This window comes from Panthera uncia (assembly GCF_023721935.1).
Source record: "Panthera uncia isolate 11264 chromosome A1 unlocalized genomic scaffold, Puncia_PCG_1.0 HiC_scaffold_17, whole genome shotgun sequence".
NCBI lineage: Eukaryota > Metazoa > Chordata > Mammalia > Carnivora > Felidae > Panthera > Panthera uncia.
Genome location: NW_026057577.1, coordinates 53,322,983 through 53,340,124, shown reverse-complemented (window position 1 = coordinate 53,340,124; position 17,142 = coordinate 53,322,983). Strand labels below are relative to the sequence as shown.

Sequence of the window (17,142 nt, the reverse complement as noted above, 5' to 3'; positions counted from 1 at the left end):
AGAGGGGTTGCACAAGTCTACGTGTTCTCCTATGCTCACCACAAGTGTAGCCGCCATGTGTCAGCATGCAGCCCTATTAAAACACCACTGACCGGACTCCCTGCGCTGTGCCTTTCATCCCCACACGTATTCGTTCCATCACCGGAAGCCTGTGCCTCCCGCTGCCCTTCACCCATTTTCCCATCCCCCTAACCCCCCTCTCCTCTGGCAACCATCAGTTTGTTCTATTTATGAATCTGTTTCTGCTTTTTGTTTGTTTATTCACTTGTTTTTGTTGTTTCAGATTTCACTTGTATTTGTTGTTTCCAGATTCCACACGGAAGTGAAATCATATGGTATTTGTCTTTCTCTATCTGACTTACTTCACTTAGTATAATACCCTCTAGCTCTACTCATGTTGTTACAAATGACAAGTTCATTCTTTTTTTTGTGGCTGATATTCCATTGTGTATCTATACTACATATTCTTTATCTATTCATTTGCCTATGGACACTTGGGTTGTTTTCATAACTTGGCTAATGTAAATAATGCTGCCACAAACACAAGGGTGCATATATCTTTTTTGAATTAGTGTTTTTGTTTTCTTTGGGTAAATATCCAGGAGTGGAATTACTGGATGGCATGGTATTTCTATTTTTACTTGTTTGAGGAACCTCCATACTGTTTTCCAGTGTGTGCACTAATTTATATTTCCACCAACAATACATGAGAGTTCTGTTTTTCTTCACATTCTTGCCAACACTTATTATTTCTCGTCTTTCTTTTTCTTCTTTTCAATGTTTATTTTTGAGAGAGATATAGCGTGAGCAGGGAAGGGACAGAGAGAGAGAGGGAGACACAGAATCTGCATCAGGGTCCAGGCTCCAAGCTGTCAACACAGAGCCTGACGTAGGGCTTGAACTCACAAACTGTGAGATCATGACCTGAGCCGAAGTCAGATGCTCAACCAACTGAACCACCCAAGGGCCCCTATTTCTTGTCGTTTTGATACTAGGCATTCTGACAGATGTAAGGTGATATTGTGGGTTTGATTTGCATATTCTTGACGATGAGTGATATTCAGGATCTTTTCATATGTCTGTTGGCCATCTGTATGTCTTCTTTGGGAAAATGTCTATTTAGTCCTCTATTTTTAAATTGGGTTTTTTGTTTGTTTTGTTCTTTTGTGTGTGGTTTGTTTTTTTTTTGTTTGTTTGTTTCTTTGTTTTGTTTTCGTGTTTGGTTGTTTAAGTTCTTTTTATATATTATGGATATTAATCTCTTACTGGGTGGCAAATTTCTTCTTCCATGTATTAGGTTGCCTTTTTGTTTCCTTCACTGTGCAAAAGCTTTTCATTTTGATGTAGTCCCAATAGTTTATTTTTCTTTTGTTTCCCTTGTCTCAGGAGACCCATCTAAAAAAATGTTTCTATGCTTCAGGTCAAAGAAATTATTGCCCATGTTTTTCTTCTAGGAGTTTTATGGTTTCAGGTCTCACATTTAGGTCTTTAATCCATTTTGAGGTTATTTTTGTGTAGGGCGTAAAAGCAAAGTGGTCCAGTTTCATTCTTTTGTATGTAGCTGTCCAGTTTTTCCAGCACCATTTGTTGAAGAGACTGTCTTCTCCCACTGTATATTCTTGCCTCCTTTGTCGTAGATTGCCCATATGAGCATGGGTTTATTTCTGGGTTCTCTATGCCGTTGCATTGATCTATGTGTCTGTTCTGTGTCAGTGCCGTAGTGTTTTGATTCCTATAGCTTTGAAGTATATATTGAAATCTGTGATTTTGATGCCTCCAGCTTGTTCTTTCTCAAAATTACTTTGGCTTAATTGATGTTTTAGTGAGTTCTTGGAGTGGCTACCTTTGCATTTCAACTACATACATGAATATATACTTAGAAACCTTCCTAAGGATATTTACACCCGTGATTAAGCAGTTCCATCATGTCCAGGAGTTTGCATTTTTAAAGCAGGTTAGTTCTCTACCTAATAAGCAAATACAGTCAGATTTGCAAAGTTCAACAAAGGAAATAATCTTGATGGGCAACTCTTGTCCGTTACCAAATTCCTTTTGGATTTCTTTGGAAATTTTGGTAAAGATCAAAGGCAAGTCTGTTGAACACTTTGGGTCTCAAAGATTCTTGTTTGTTTGTTTAACCTTGGGTGTTTCCTCACTCCTCCTCCTCTACCACTCTCCTCTCTACCTCCCGCGGTGCTCTCCGTGGTGGTTTAAACACTGCAGCACCCCATCACTTTACAAACTGGCAAGGCTGTTTTGTCTAGAAACCATGGTGGTAGATACAATTCTAATACCTCATGCCCCGGTCACTGGGTAAAAGACTTATCAGAAATATCGTTCACTAAATAGATCCGTTCCTACCTTTTGTCTGGCCATTATGGAAGGTAGAAACAGAAACGCTTCCTGGGAGTTGCATGTTATCTAACAACGCACTGACAATAAAAGGCAAGAGTATAAACAGATCCTTGTCTTCTTGCTAACTGCCAATTAGCGAACACTGATTCTCTTCCCTGCTTACTGAGCACATAAACTCATATGGCCCCTTCCTTATTTATGGAGTGTGTCAGTATGTTTATTTTCAGACCGATGGAGGGAGGCAGTACTCTTCTTGGCTTTTCAAAGTACGAATTCTTTCACCAAAACATGTAGAATCTTTAATAGACATCTGCAATTTTCCCCTTGGATAGTTTTCACTCATATTTTTAGGACCCAAAGGGCTTTTTCTTTTCCAAGAGCATCTTTTCCAGGCCGCCTTGACATTTTAACAGTAATGATTTTAAAAATAAATAAAATTGTCTAGTTTTACAGTGCACAAAGTGTTCAGCCTAGAGATGTGATACTGTTTTCTTTGCTGACTATGCCTGCATTCCCCAAACATGCTGCAAAAATGGCATTCAAGACCGTGCTGATTGGAGTGATGAAAATTTATGTGAATAGAAGACTTTTCTAATCATTGTTTTGGAAAAGCCTTAAAAACCTGTTATTAGTTACCTTAAGACTTCTCTCCAAAAAAGAAAAGAAAAAATTGACATATGTATCTTATTGGGCAGAGGGGCCTCCTAAAGCGTGAATCCGGTGTTATGTAACGGAGAAAAATGATTAGTAGAAATCAGACCCAACCTTTAGTGACCTTCAGCCCATTTTAAACTTGTTTCCAAATTTTAGAATGTAGCTTTCTGTCCTGTGCACCACAGGGTTACTGGGAGGACGACACAACTGTACTCTAGTTTAACTACTTCAACAAAGAAAAGGTATTAATCCCAAGAGTTTTCAGATCAAAATTTGATCACTATCTCTTCATTGGCCGAGCCTTGGTTCTGATGCAGCTAAAAGCTAGTTTGGCCCAGGACTAGTCTTAAAAGTAGTGGACACCTGCCAGCATGTAGTGACAGCATCCAGAAGATCAACCAGATGAGAATCATCTGCCCCTCTAAGCCGGCCAAGACTTAAAATTCTTTCTAGTAGTTGCTGAGGTCAAAAGAGCAGACCTAGGTTTGACTCTCGTGCTACCACACAACAGGCTGTGTTGATCTGACAAACTATTTTCACCTCTTGAAGTTGGCTTCCTTATCTGTACCACATGGCTCTTTGGGGGGGGGGGGGCCGAGATTATTATGATAACCAATGAGATTATATAAAACAAGTGGTACAGAGCCTAACACATAATAGCCGCCAGAACTGTGGGCAATTAAAGAAAAATTGTAAGGATATGGTAGATTGCAGTATTGTTCAAAAGTATTGGCTGTCCTGCTCTGAAGGAGTACATTTCTCCAGGCCTCGTGACCCTCAGATTGGACTATGCACATGACTTGCTCCGGCTGATGAAATTTGATTCATGACGTGCGTCGCTTCCTAAGTTTTCAGAGCCAGATGGTTGTTTGCTCTCTTTTCCCTGTCCTGAGACTAGCAATGTTCTGATCAGATGCTGTTCTTGCAGTAAAGTGTTCTTGCCCAGCCGCAGGCAAAGCACACGTATCAAGAGTGACAGAGAAATCTTTGTAGCAACTAAAATAGTCATTTGTAACTGTAGCATAATCCTGATAGTGAAGGTGTTACAAGAACTTTTCTTATTAATATATAGCCACTAACACACACCAGACCATTTAAAAAATGGACCAAAGAAGTTTTCTTGAGGTTGTCGGAGAGTCTCTGACTACAGGCACAACAGAATTAACCCTACCCAGCATCTGTTAAAAGAAGCAAGTTGCCCTGTGTAGGCCTGGCCTGGAAACCGATTGCATTTCCTCATTTAGCCCCTTTCCTGTACAGATCTTGGGCAAACACCTGGGAGGATATTCAGGTAGTAGCATATTCTTCACAGGCCTAAGTCAGCCTGTCACTTTCAACTCCATTTCTTGAGATGAGTTGGGAAACTAACTTAAAATCTCATCTACTCCAAGTATGGCCAATGCACCTGCAGCATCAGACTCACCTGGGAGTAGATCAGAAATGAAAACCCTCAGGCCTCCTCTAGCCTTTCCCAATCTTCTGTCCTCCTTTAGACATTCTGTTTGGTCAGTTACATACAAGCAAAATTTGTTGAGTAAAGGTGTTAAAAGCCAGCAAATGACCCATTTTCTCATTTGCTGGGAAGCCGAATGCTCCAGATAGAGGCTACCCCTGAGTCTGGCACCTGCAACTTTGTAGCAGAGCCTAACCTGACCCACAATACTCTGCAAACATGCACTTCTCTGTAATTTTGTAAACCATGGAGACTGCAGAGTCCGTTACTGTAGCAGTGGACTTTAACAAGACTGACACATCCTTGGAAAGTAATACAATGTTTAAATATGCAAATACTATCTACACAAGCATTTCATTTTTGTAGTTTACTTACAGTGACTTTTAGATATAGCTGCATAGTACCCTCACAAGGTACTTGCAAATTATTATGGAAATTTAACATTCTCATTGTTGCAAGAAAAAGCTAAAACTATTTTTTCATCTGGCCTTAAAGCAGATGACATTTATTTTAAATGCCATTTGTAAAATTTTAAGTTACTTCAACATTGATTGCTAATACAATTTAAGTAGCCTTATATTGAGACAGATTTTTGGGATGATGTCCTGATTGGGGTGCAGGGACAAGTATTGTTTGTTAAATCTCTTGCAACTGTACGCATCATTTTTACTGTGTTATTTTAAAAAGAAAATGGGAGGAGCCACCTGGCTGCCTCAGTTTGTACAGCATGCATCTCTTGATCTTGGGAGTTGTAAGTCTGAGCCCCATGTTGGGTGCCTAGATTTCTTAAAATAAAAAAATACATAAGTACATACAGTAAATTTTTTTAAAGAGAAAAAAGTAGCCCTACCACAGTGTTACCACTTGAATTTAATTAACATGAGGTGGCATTCCTAATACAAACACTACTTTTTACACGTGTCTTACAGAATATCCTACAAGGGTTATTAAGAGATTACTTTCCTTTTTAGGTAACTTTGAGTTACAACTAAAAAATGGAGCTACTCCTCCCTACTTCATAGACTGAGGATTAAATGAGAGAAAATTAAGTGCAATAATATATTAAAGGCACTTAGTATACATTTAAGAGATAGACCGTATTAAGAGAAAAAACTCATGCTCAAAGGAATATTTCATTCTCATTTTATAGTTATACCCATTACATAAACCACTGTAGCCCTGAGGATTGGAGAAAAGTTTTAAAACATAACTTCATATCACCTGTGTTACATTATATGGCCATTTAAAATCTTTAATCAAATTTCATCAAAGATTACCAGTCATATTACATGCCATGATTAGCTATGAATAACTTTGCTTTCTGTGTACAAATTAGTGTCCGTGAAATAAAAAATGAAACCATATACTAGGCAAAGAACTTTATTAATCTTGTTTCAAACTTTATTCCCAGGCTTCTTCAGCTTAATTAGCTGCAAAGAATGAATTGTGTATAAGCAAAAACTGAAAAGAGCTGCAGTGTCCAAGGGGCTTGGGCTTAAAAATATTAGAGATCTAGATTTTATCAGATCCATGAACAAAATTTTTAAAAAGCAGTCATAATATAAAATAGCAGCTCCCAGTAACTTCTTCAAGTTTTATCTTCTTCAGAAGTTGACTCAATTCAGTTTGCTTCATTCTTGGAAGCTTCATCAAAATTCTCCACAAGATCTAGAAAAAGAAAAAGGTAGAAACTCTGAAAAAAGCCAAACCTACACATCAATGGATTTTAAAGAGATTTACCAAGTAACAGCTAAGACAGAAAAACCCCTCCTAATTGCCAAGAGTTTTTCTGATTTTAGAATAGTTACACCATACCCCCAAGACTCTTGAACGATTTCTCCATGCCTTCTCATAAATTTATTGATCTCGAAGTAGGAAACAGGGGTCTCTTTTGTGATCTATTAGTTATTATATTCATGTGACAACATACATTTTTTATTCAATATTTAAAGTTAGATACCTATACCTACTTGGGATCCCAATCAGAAAAAACCAAGTCTACAAATTTAACTCCTAGTTAAATAACTCTGCATTATTTTCTCCATTCTGAAGAAGTGAGGTTCATGTCTACGTTTTCTGTTCTTTACCTTATTACCTCCCCCCACAAGGTACTTTCCTAGAGTATAAAGATTTTTCATTCTTCCTTGCTAAGATTCTCTAATTTAACCACAAGTGAAGGTTCCTACCTGGAACTTCATCATCATCATCCTCTCCGGTAGCAAGTGGTGCCTTTCCATCCACAGCTGTGAAAGCGAAATATATATGTTACACACTTGTTAAGTTTTTAATAAACATCAACCAGAAAAACAGATGAAAGGCCAAGCATTGTTACAGTTTATATTCACGATTACAACAGTGACATTTGGGATTTCATCCCTAAGTACAAGCATTAACATGGCAGTCTACAAATGAACGAGAATGTTGTTAACAGCCAACAAATCAAATTCCATACCCTTCTTTCAAGCCCTCTGGCCACCACAAGCCCTGAGGTAGTATGAGAACAACAGAATGCCCCCAGGGTAGAGGTAAACCCATATACCAAATCATGGTAAAATTTCTTATGGGAGACAAATCAAGAAGCTGTTTCTCAAATGCTGTTTTGTTAATGGCATAAGGGAGATGCTCAACAAACCTTTACTGAAATGAACATAAAAGGATCAAAAAATTAAATGCCTTTGATTAGTGGTAAGCATCCACTTTTTAAAACACAAAAAAGTAAACTACACTTAGGAGTTGAGACCTCACAGTACTAGCCCTGTAAGATTTTCAGTGGGATACTTCCAAAACCTACTTCAGCTCTGAAAGCCTTTCTAGAACCTCTTTCTTAAGTCTCTCACTGTGATACCCTCTCCCCCAACATATACATACACACACACACACACACACACACACACACACACACAGATAAACATGTAAAAGGTCTAGCAAAATGTCTAGAAAAACATGGATGGCTAAATAATGGACCACTAATAAGCCTATCTTGCTTCCACTTTCTTCAAAATTTTAATAAAAGGACCACAGCATAAAATACCTACATTTCTTAATGCACTTATTTAACTGCAGGATTTTCAGTCCTGAACAAAATCCCTATATTATAATTAAAAATACCCAAATAGTGCCAGGCCAGTTATTAAAACTACTGGTGATACCAGTTGTAAAAAATTTGATAATTTATAATATATTTTAATCAATTCTAAACTGTCAGTTATCAAAAATGCCCCAAACTAACATTTTCATCATTTCCAGCTAATGAAGGTAAAAAATTTTAACTCTAAGATCCAAAGCAAGAAAGTTAGAAAACAATCCACTGAATCAAGTATTAATGATCAATCATAGCATACTAGTTAACTTACTGAACACACTAAGAACACTTAAAAGCAGTGTAACAATCGTTATTTTTTAGAGGAAAACTGGCATGTCCAAATGTAAAGATACTCACATCTACTTGAAATCTTAGAAATTTACTGACAAATCAGTAACGCTAGGCAAAACCACTACTAGGAAACTTACATTGTTTGGGCAGAGCTTCAGCCAGCCTTCTTAAACTAGTCAGACTGTCTGCACCAAGTTGGTTTAAGATACTGGGTAACATTTCTGTCAGCTGCTTTGTCTCAGCATGGCCTGTAATGGTGAAAGTGTTCGCAGCCAGGGATGCCTGAACTTTAGGGTTGTTAAAGTGGATCACTGTTCCTTGGTTTGTGAACATATTCACCTATAAAGAAAAAAAGTTTTAATTAGCAACACCCACCAACATTCCTTTAAAGCCAAACATTCTATTAAGCAAAAGCTGAAGTCTGGCTAAGTAATCCACTATTCCACTGTGAAGCACAGGTGCTATTTTGCCTGAAATGGAAAGTGCAATCTAATCACTTTCAGACTCAGCAATCTCCCTCCTATTTATTAATGGAGTGAAAGATTTTAAAAAATCATTTAATTCAGGAGCATTAAAATTTTTTTCTACCCACATCTTGTTCTATAAAGAAATAAAATTTGGGGAACCTGGGTGGCTCATTAGGTTGAGCATCCAATTCTTGATTGTGGCTCAGGTTCTCACGCTCATGAGACTGAGCCCTGCATGGGGCTCAGGGTGGACAGCAAGGAGCCTGCTTGGGATTCTCTCTCTCATTCTCTGCCCCGCTCATGCTCTCTCAAAAAATAAATACACTTAAAAAAATAAAAATAAAATTCGACACTTACTTCTTCAATACCAGAGATATTGTTTACTCCTAACTTCTTTAAGGAGAACTGAAGTTTTTTATCATCTGCTGTAGCTGTTCTATGAACCACCTTCTTCTTTCGGCGAGCAGTTCCCTGAATGAGGAGAAGATAACACACATAAACATCATAACAAACAGTTTCTAATTCCTTTCTGACCTTTGGTCTGTTTAAGAAAATTACTCTAAGTATAAAGTTTTAGGCAGCAAGTAGGCAATGACAGAAGCCAAAAGAGGGTAACAAATCCTTAATAACTTCTCGTTTTGTCAGATATAAACAAATTATCTTTTCAAAATCCTATTATTTAGATTATGTGCTCCAGAAGAGCAGATAAAGAGGTGGCATTATGAACCTAAATTAGGCCTCATTAAAAGCTCCATATTCAGAACTATTAACCTTTCGGTTTTTTTACATTAACCGATGAAAAATCAACATCCATTAATAGTCACAGGCAAGACAATGTATGACACATTCAAATGAGTCTGTATATAGACTTCTGTAACACCTAATAGTAAAATCTGAAATTCTTATCTTAATCTACAAGGCCCCTACATGATCTGCTCTGCCCCTATTATGCTGTTCTTGACAACATCTCTATCACATACGTATTCTCATCTTCAGCCACAGAAACCTCGTCTGAGTTCCTTAAACAGACCGAAAAGAGCCTGTGCACATACTGTTCCCTTCTTCCCCTAGCATCTGCACTGGCTTCCTCCCTTACTACAGATCTCTGTTCTTTTGGCACCGTTATCAGTGACCTTTCCCAACCACCCCATGTAAAAAAGCAACTCCAGCAGCCATCGTCTTCTATCTATCCAGGTTTATTTTTCTTCATAACAAATATTACTGTAAGAGAGAAATGCATTTTATTGTCTGCCTCCCCTCACTAGAATGTAAGCTTCCATTCTGTTTACTGCTATAAAAAGTTTAAACCCTTTACATGGTATATAAGGCTCTTTAGGGAAAGGCTACCACCCACCTACCTCAATATACCCCAACCTCCATACCAGTTCCTATTTGTCCTTTAAAACCCTGTTCCAACCTCTTTCAGGCCTTCCCAAACCTCTGTAATTAACTGTCCCCAAGCAAAATCATTCCCACCCTTGTACTTCGGAAACACTTCTACTAAACTATGTACATTACACTATGAAACAGATCTTTCTTTTAGAAAAGATGCCTATCTCCCCTACTACCATTAAAGCTCCCTCAGGGACCATGAACTTCTTAAATTTCATATTCTCAGGACTGAGCACAATAAAGGCTTAAATAATGATAGTTAAACCAAATAAAATACCAACAGCTACAAAAAATACTGGTTACCAGACCCAAAAAAAGCCTTTAAGAGTAGACATCACCTTGATGTAGTCATGTAGCTATCTGGTTTCCATATAATTGTCTCTAAATCTCTCTAAAAGACACTCTAACCGCTACTGTAAGATTATAAAAACAAAATGGACACACCTTCTATACATTCCACACACTTCACATGTGTAGAGTTCCATTTTTACTGATATAATTAAGTCATTATCAATGTTCTGATCAGATACTGAATACAGCATTTTTACAGGATCAGAGTAACCACAGAAAGATAGCACGCAAGCCCATTATTCAAGTTATTTCTTGTGAAACTCGTACTAAAAGAAATGATAGTTAAAAACACCAATATAAGAATATCCAAACACTGACCCACAAAGGCTATAATGAGTTTCTCTGGGACCTGAAGGCCACACCTAGCTTTTAACAATTGCTAAGGCGGCCAAGAAACACCTACTATTTGTTAATTGGCAGGTGCAGATCCTGAAGACTACCCGCTTCAGGAAAAAAAAAAAATCAGGACACATTCGTTGCTGGCAAAGTCCAGGAATTTAACAGATACACATCTCCTTATTTAAGTCTAAGTGAAACTTTTGGCTATTTCACAGAATACTCTATTTGAAAGCCAATGTTTAAAGTTGGGAAAAACTAATAGATAACAAGCTTGGTAGCAGGGAAGCTTTACAAGTTTTACCAAGTAAAGACACGCTCTGTTGGGACAAGCTACCACACCTTGTTAAATACTAGGAATGTGCTAACACAATGCAAAATACAACTAAGTAGATCTCTGTCTAGAGACAGATTTAAGTAAATTACTGATTTAAGTAAATTACTCAGAAAACAATCTAAAAATTTCCAAGTTCAAAAAAGAATACTCTTGAAAATCAGTATCAAGCAGAAAAAAACCCAATTAACCAAAACTTATCTAAAAACCTAGCAATCATTCTCATTCTCTCAGTTTTAGCATATTTACAAAGTCAAAATTGAGAGCTTATCTGCTTAGGTAGTATTTTCAAATCCATAGTCACTGCTCTTAAATTTTGTGATGTACCTCTAACAAAGGTATCTTGCAAATAAGCTAGAAAATACACAACTACTCTGGAATGCATTTAGCTAAGAAAGCATTACAGAAAGGTCTTAATGTGCAGGGAACACAAACTTCTACCTGTCAAGTACAATTATCCAGAACCTGACATTGTAAACTGTAGTTCAAAAGACAGGTGGAACTTAAATTCAGAGTTACCTTATTTACAAAAAAAAAAACAAAACAACAACAACAACAACAAAAAAAACAAAAACAAAAACAGAGAGAGAGAGAGAAAGAAAAAAGAAAAAAAAAGGCATCAGCACAGCACTGAAGGTATACAACTTAGGCCAAAACAAGTTAGAAGTAGGAGGGCCACAAGGATTATCTAACTGAAATGACACATTTTCTTACTAATCAACTTAGAAAACATTTTGTTGTACTAAAACACTGTAACAATGAAAACATTTTCACAGAAATGTTTATAAGTGGTCTCTTCACCTAGATTCACTCTTTTTTTTTTTTTTTACTATACAACATGCGTGTCCCACTGATACACTCTACTGTGTATCATTTAACCCCGCCTCCTCCTTCCCACCCCACTTTGCGAGCTCGATGAAATGCCCTCTAGAGACAGTGACAAGCCAACAATACCAAAAAACAAACCCCAAAAAACCCCAAACCTGGAAACTTCAACAACAAAAAAACCCCCAAAAAACTTATTAAAACTTACTTTCCCACCAATGCGCACTTGTGCTTGCAGTTTGGCGAGTTTCTCCTGGTTCATGATAGTTTCTTTCATCTAGAAAAACAGGAAACCCTCAGCGAGGAAAGGTCTCGTTATCTCCAGCATTCTACGCTCGTTATTTCCCAAGACACGAGCAGAAGAAAAAACGTCCTTAACAGGCCGAGGCCTGAATCCCCAATCCACCCCGCAAAGCTCCCAATTTCAGTTTTGGGGGAGCGCAAAGGGCACCCACCTTCCTACCCCTCCTCCACAACTCCCCCCCTCCCTGCAGGCCCGAAAAACGGGCGCTAACCCATGCCTGATCACCCCCGGCCCCCCACCCCCGGCCCTGGCCCGGCCTCGGCCTAGCCAGGGCCGGCCCGGCCCGGCCCGGCCACTCTCCGCAAGCCTCGCGGTACCTGAGGCTCCTGTCCTCGGGTTCCGCCGCGAGGTGGAGGAAGAGACGGCGTCGCCTCGCCCCCAGGGCAGCCGCCCCTGGCTCGACCTCGCCCCCGAGAGTCAGCCTGAGTGGGTGCGCCTGTCCGTCGCATCGCCTTCCTCTCCTCAGCCCTGTCCCTCCCTGTCTCGCTCCTTCCGGGCACTTCCCGCCCCCGTTCCCGTCCTCCTCCCACGCCGGCGTCCAGAGCCTTTTTGTACCTTGTTGGAGCGGAAATGGGACCGCGCGGGGGACTAGGGTAGGCGCTCAGGGGGTCTCGGGTGGACCAGCTGAGATTAGGCGCACACACGCGGGGACGCAAGATGGCAGCTAGAGGGAGGCCGGAAGTGATGCAACACTGCTTCCTCCTAGAGTCAGGAAACGGACTTCGCTGCGAGCTCAGCTGCTCGCTGCGCACGCGCGGCTGCAGGCCGAGGCGTTTGTGACGGTCGCGTGGGTCACATTTCTCGTCAGCGCGGGCCAGGTTGAGACCTCCCGAGGGACTCTGTGCTGGAGGCACCGCGAGTGGTCCTGGGAAAGGCCATAAGGGAGTCAGAAAGAACGGTTCTTTGCACAGTTAGGGTTGAGTAAGTCGGCCCCGATCCCCAAATTCTTTACCTTCAGAAGAAAGGGCATTTCCCATCTGCGGAAACGCTTGGGGCGCCCAGAGTGTGCTAACCTCTTTGGTCGCTCTCGCTCGCTGGATGGTGTAGATTGGAGCAGTCGTCTGAATGTTTTAGAATTTACCCTCCGGTAGAAATAAGCCTTTGACAAGACATTTTGGCCAAACGTTGTCAAAATAAGCTAAGAGGAGGTTTGGGTAGGTTGCAGGACCGTGGTTCACAGGTTTTCTGGCTTGAGTGTTCAGAATGCATCCCCGAGTCCCACTCCTCAAAAGCGGTTCATTCGGACTGGGGATGGAACCGGGTAATCTGCATTTCAGCAAGCGTAGCAGGTCTCACCTGAGACCCCTGTACTTGATTACATTACTTGTTTCTTTAACAAAAAGTTGACTCCTTGATCCTTATTTGGCACGGATTTTACAATTAGCGATTCACAGTTGAACCAACTTTGTTTCTGAACTAGGTAGTGCAATCAAGGGAGAATTTGTGCCCGGTGTGTTTACAGAGACTTCTGGTGTGAGTTAAAATTTCCTGAACGGTAGGACGAGCTTTAAGACAACGTTAACGTCAAACTACTTATATTTTAAAATGGCGATTTAAGTCAGAATGCTATCTGGTCAGCCTTTTGGTGGTCTTAGCTATGAAAAGCCTTCGCAGGGTCAAAAATGAGTCCCAAATCTGTAAGAAAAATACAATTTATACAGCAGGGAAACTTGTGTAGGTGCAGATTTCTAATTAAGATGAATCTTTTTGTATACTTCTCACCTGTACATTTGTTAAAATGTGGTGTCTCTAAGAAAATAGGACATCTGTATTGCTTTGTTAGGGTAATTGTAACAGTTGATATCTTCTTAGAAAACAATGTTGCTCCTATATAAGACAAGTTTAGTACAGAAAAAGATGTACTATTAGGCTATGTGGGTTACTGTAGAGGTCAAGATGACAGTGCAAACATCAGTCAGTGCTACAGAAATATTACAAAATATATAGAAATAGTCCCCTTTTTGAAAGTATGTCTTTGTTCAGGAACAGATTTTTTCCCCTTCTTCCATGTTACATTGAGGACATTTGAAACTTCCTATTCAATTTTTTTTTTTTTAACGTTTATATATTTTTGAGACAGAGAGAGACAGAGCATGAATGGGGGAGGGACAGAGAGAGGGAGACACAGAATCCAAAACAGGCTCCAGGCTCTGAGCTGTCAGCACAGAGCCCGATGCAGGGCTCGAACCCACAAACCATGAGATGATGACCTGAGCCAAAGTCAGTGTTTTCTGAGCATTTACATAAACCCAAGATTCTTCTGCCTGTCACCTGATTCACCTTTTAGACACCTGTTTTCTGGAAGTAGCCCAGGTTATTATTTTCCTTTGATTCCCATGTTTCTGTCTTGTACTTTTCTAATTTTTAAGACTTTTATCGTGTTGAAAAACATGAAAGATGCCCTCATAGTAAGAAAAGAACATTTTGAATTTTGACTTCTGCTACTTTTGCTTATTTGAATGGTTAGGAAATTCAGAATCTGCTAATATTTATATACAAGGCTTTTAAAAAAAGTAACTGAAAGGGTTTTTTTTTAACTCCAAAAAAAAGTTACTAAGTTACTATCTTAATCAGTGCTGACAAAGGAATAATTTATGATGTCTAGGGCAAATAAAAATTACTGGCTCCCACACTTAACTGCTTAGCTTGAACAAACCTAAGACTCATTTACTGAAGCATTCAACATGTCCTCTGTCAATAGAGCAGGTAAGAAGGGGGAAACCTGTTTGCTCTCCTTGGTTTATAGTTTATGGTCTAATCAAAGTCCATGAATTGTTTTCACCTCTCTGTTGGATTTAAGTTAGCTTCAGCAAGAGGTAAATATTTACTTTGTTTAATATTTATTAAGATCGCATTTTGACCCACAAGAGATCTTGGAAATCGCTGAGAATAAATATTCCCATGCTTCTAGTTGCTTTGTGATCTGGCCATTGACTGATAGCCACAATGGACCTTTTTTTCGTTTGTTTCTAAACCTGCTTGAACTTCTAATATAACTCACCTTTGTCAAGTTAATGGCTGCACCTCATGTAGCTTTTGGTTTAAATGTCTCAGGAAAGCCTTCTCTGACACCCTCAGCCCCATTAAGTTACCTCCATCGTTATTTTTAGTTGTGGTACTTTATTAAATGCAAATGGTGGTTTGATAATTTTGTTGAGTTAATGGATAATTCAACTAGGAATCTTAATAACACTTTCTACTAGGTTAATGTCGAGTGTTGGCTCTTTAACAGCTGGATCCTCAAAGAACTCTTAGGAGTGCTCTTATGAGGTAGGTTGTTCCCATATTACTTTACTTATTTTTGGCCATCTAACTAAAGTGTAGAGAATCAAGATGTGAAGATTGACATGACCTCATCTTCCCTCCATCAGTTCTACCATCTCTGTATATCTGAACCTATAAATATTGCCTGCCTTCTTATTACACACAGAATATTCCCTCTACTTGTACTTTTGTGTATTTCATTCAGGACCTTGATTCTTCTGTTGCATCCCCTCCTATATCTCTTCCCCCCCCCCCCTTTGAACTGGATCATCCTCCCTGCACACTAAAATGCCTCGTTATCATGTATCTCAAGAGAAAAGAAAATGAAAGACTCTTTTTGACCTCTCTTCCCCTCCAGCCACTACTTACTTTTTGTGTTCCCTTTTATAGCAAAATCTTTCCAAAGAATTGTCTAACCCTCCATCTTGACAATTCCAAAAGGTAGATTCCTAGTTCTTACTTTACTCTTTAGGTAGCATTTGAATTACTTGGCTGCTTCCACATTTTTGAAACTTGTTTTTTTCCTCTAGGCTCCCAGAACCTCTCACTTGCTGATTTCCTCTCACTGGCATCTCAGTCTGCTTTGCTTTATCTTATTTCTCTGACTTTTATTTTATTTTATTTTTTTCAACGTTTTTTATTTTTTTTATTTTTGGGACAGAGAGAGACAGAGCATGAATGGGGGAGGGGCAGAGAGAGAGGGAGACACAGAATCGGAAACAGGCTCCAGGCTCCGAGCCATCAGCCCAGAGCCTGACGCGGGGCTCGAACTCACGGACCGCAAGATCGTGACCTGGCTGAAGTCGGACGCTTAACCGACTGCGCCACCCAGGCGCCCCTCTCTGACTTTTAAATATTAGAGTTGCCTACAGTTTGGTCCTATGTTCTTTTCTGCCTGTACTCTCCCTAAACATTTTCATCCATTCCCATCGCTTTAAATGTCATCTTTAGTTTGATGAGTCCCAAATTTATAATTCCAGCCCTAACTTTTTGAATACCAGACTGAATATTCCTTTTACATTATTGTGGAAAACTTCAAGTACATAAGAGTACAAATAATAAAGTGAACTTCTATCAAACCATTGCACAGTATCAACAGTTATTAAATTAATACATACATACTTTGATTTTATTCTGAATTTTGTTTCAGAAAACTTCTATATATATAAGGTCTCTCTGGGAGAAAGATACAGAAAGTTGAGTGCTGGGAAAAGGAGGAGGAGCAGAGGGCTTTTTTGTTTCGCAGAGAACCCTGGTACAGAAGCAGTTGAGTGAACATGGGGAGAGGAAAGTGTGCTTCAAAAGGAAAGATTTACTGAAGTCGTAGGGATGTCCAAAGCATCTTTCTGTGTTTTTTTTTTTCTTGGTGATGTCTACACCCAACGTGAAGCTGGAACTCATAACCCCAAGATCAAAAGTCCATGTTCCTGCATCTGAGCCAGCCAGGCGCCACCAAAGCATCTTTTAAAAAATCTCAGTCACCTAATATAGTCTGTATTTCTGAGACCAGAGTGGAACCAAGGAGGTCAATTGCTTTTTTATAAGAAAAAAAAATACTTTAAATGTTTAATTGCTGGGGGAAAAAAAAGCCCACTGAAAATAAGTTGCTCTCAGAATATGTCTTGTCTGCAGTCAAACAAGGATGATAAATGGTAGGAAGCTCCTGGAGAGTCATGAAAGCAAAGCATGGAAGTCTACGTTATCCAAATTTTGCTGATTATCTATTTAGCATACTGTTTATTAAACACACTAAAATATTTAAAGGGCTTTCACAGCTATGTAAATCTCCCCAATTCTATTATCTTCATGAAGTCTTTCAAATTCCTCAAGATAATAATGCTTTATAGAGGCCAGTTTTCTTTCATTTTATCTTGCAACATTTGCTAGTATTTATTAGTTGTACTTCAATTTCTCTATGCTTATATGCTGATGATTCAGTAGGGGCCTTCTTGTGAATAGGATAAATCAAAGTGAGAATTGTATCTTCTACTAGAGTAGAAGCAAGTGCTACAGTAACAGTGCATCAGTATGGCT

At 39.2% G+C, this 17,142-nt stretch overlaps 1 protein-coding gene and 1 pseudogene across 2 annotated transcripts; one reads left to right on the top strand and one right to left on the bottom strand.

The window, feature by feature from the left end:
• Window positions 1-5,826: 5,826 nt before the first annotated feature.
• On the bottom strand, window positions 5,827-12,508 carry BTF3 (basic transcription factor 3). Of its 2 annotated transcripts, none has more exons than XM_049649628.1 (6): window positions 12,400-12,508; window positions 11,749-11,817; window positions 8,660-8,773; window positions 7,973-8,174; window positions 6,649-6,705; window positions 5,827-6,130 (listed from the first exon to the last, which is right to left on the bottom strand). In XM_049649628.1, the coding sequence occupies exons 2-6, from the start codon at window positions 11,815-11,817 to the stop codon at window positions 6,084-6,086; spliced, it is 489 nt and encodes a 162-aa protein (XP_049505585.1). In that variant the 5' UTR covers window positions 12,400-12,508; the 3' UTR covers window positions 5,827-6,083. The 2 variants fall into 2 exon arrangements, with proteins under 2 accessions (XP_049505585.1, XP_049505584.1); XM_049649627.1 differs by lacking the exon at window positions 12,400-12,508 and adding an exon at window positions 12,162-12,367.
• Window positions 12,509-12,595: 87 nt separating this feature from the next.
• LOC125935736 (40S ribosomal protein S27-like) overlaps window positions 12,596-17,142 on the top strand; it is a 36,725-nt pseudogene continuing 32,178 nt past the window's right edge.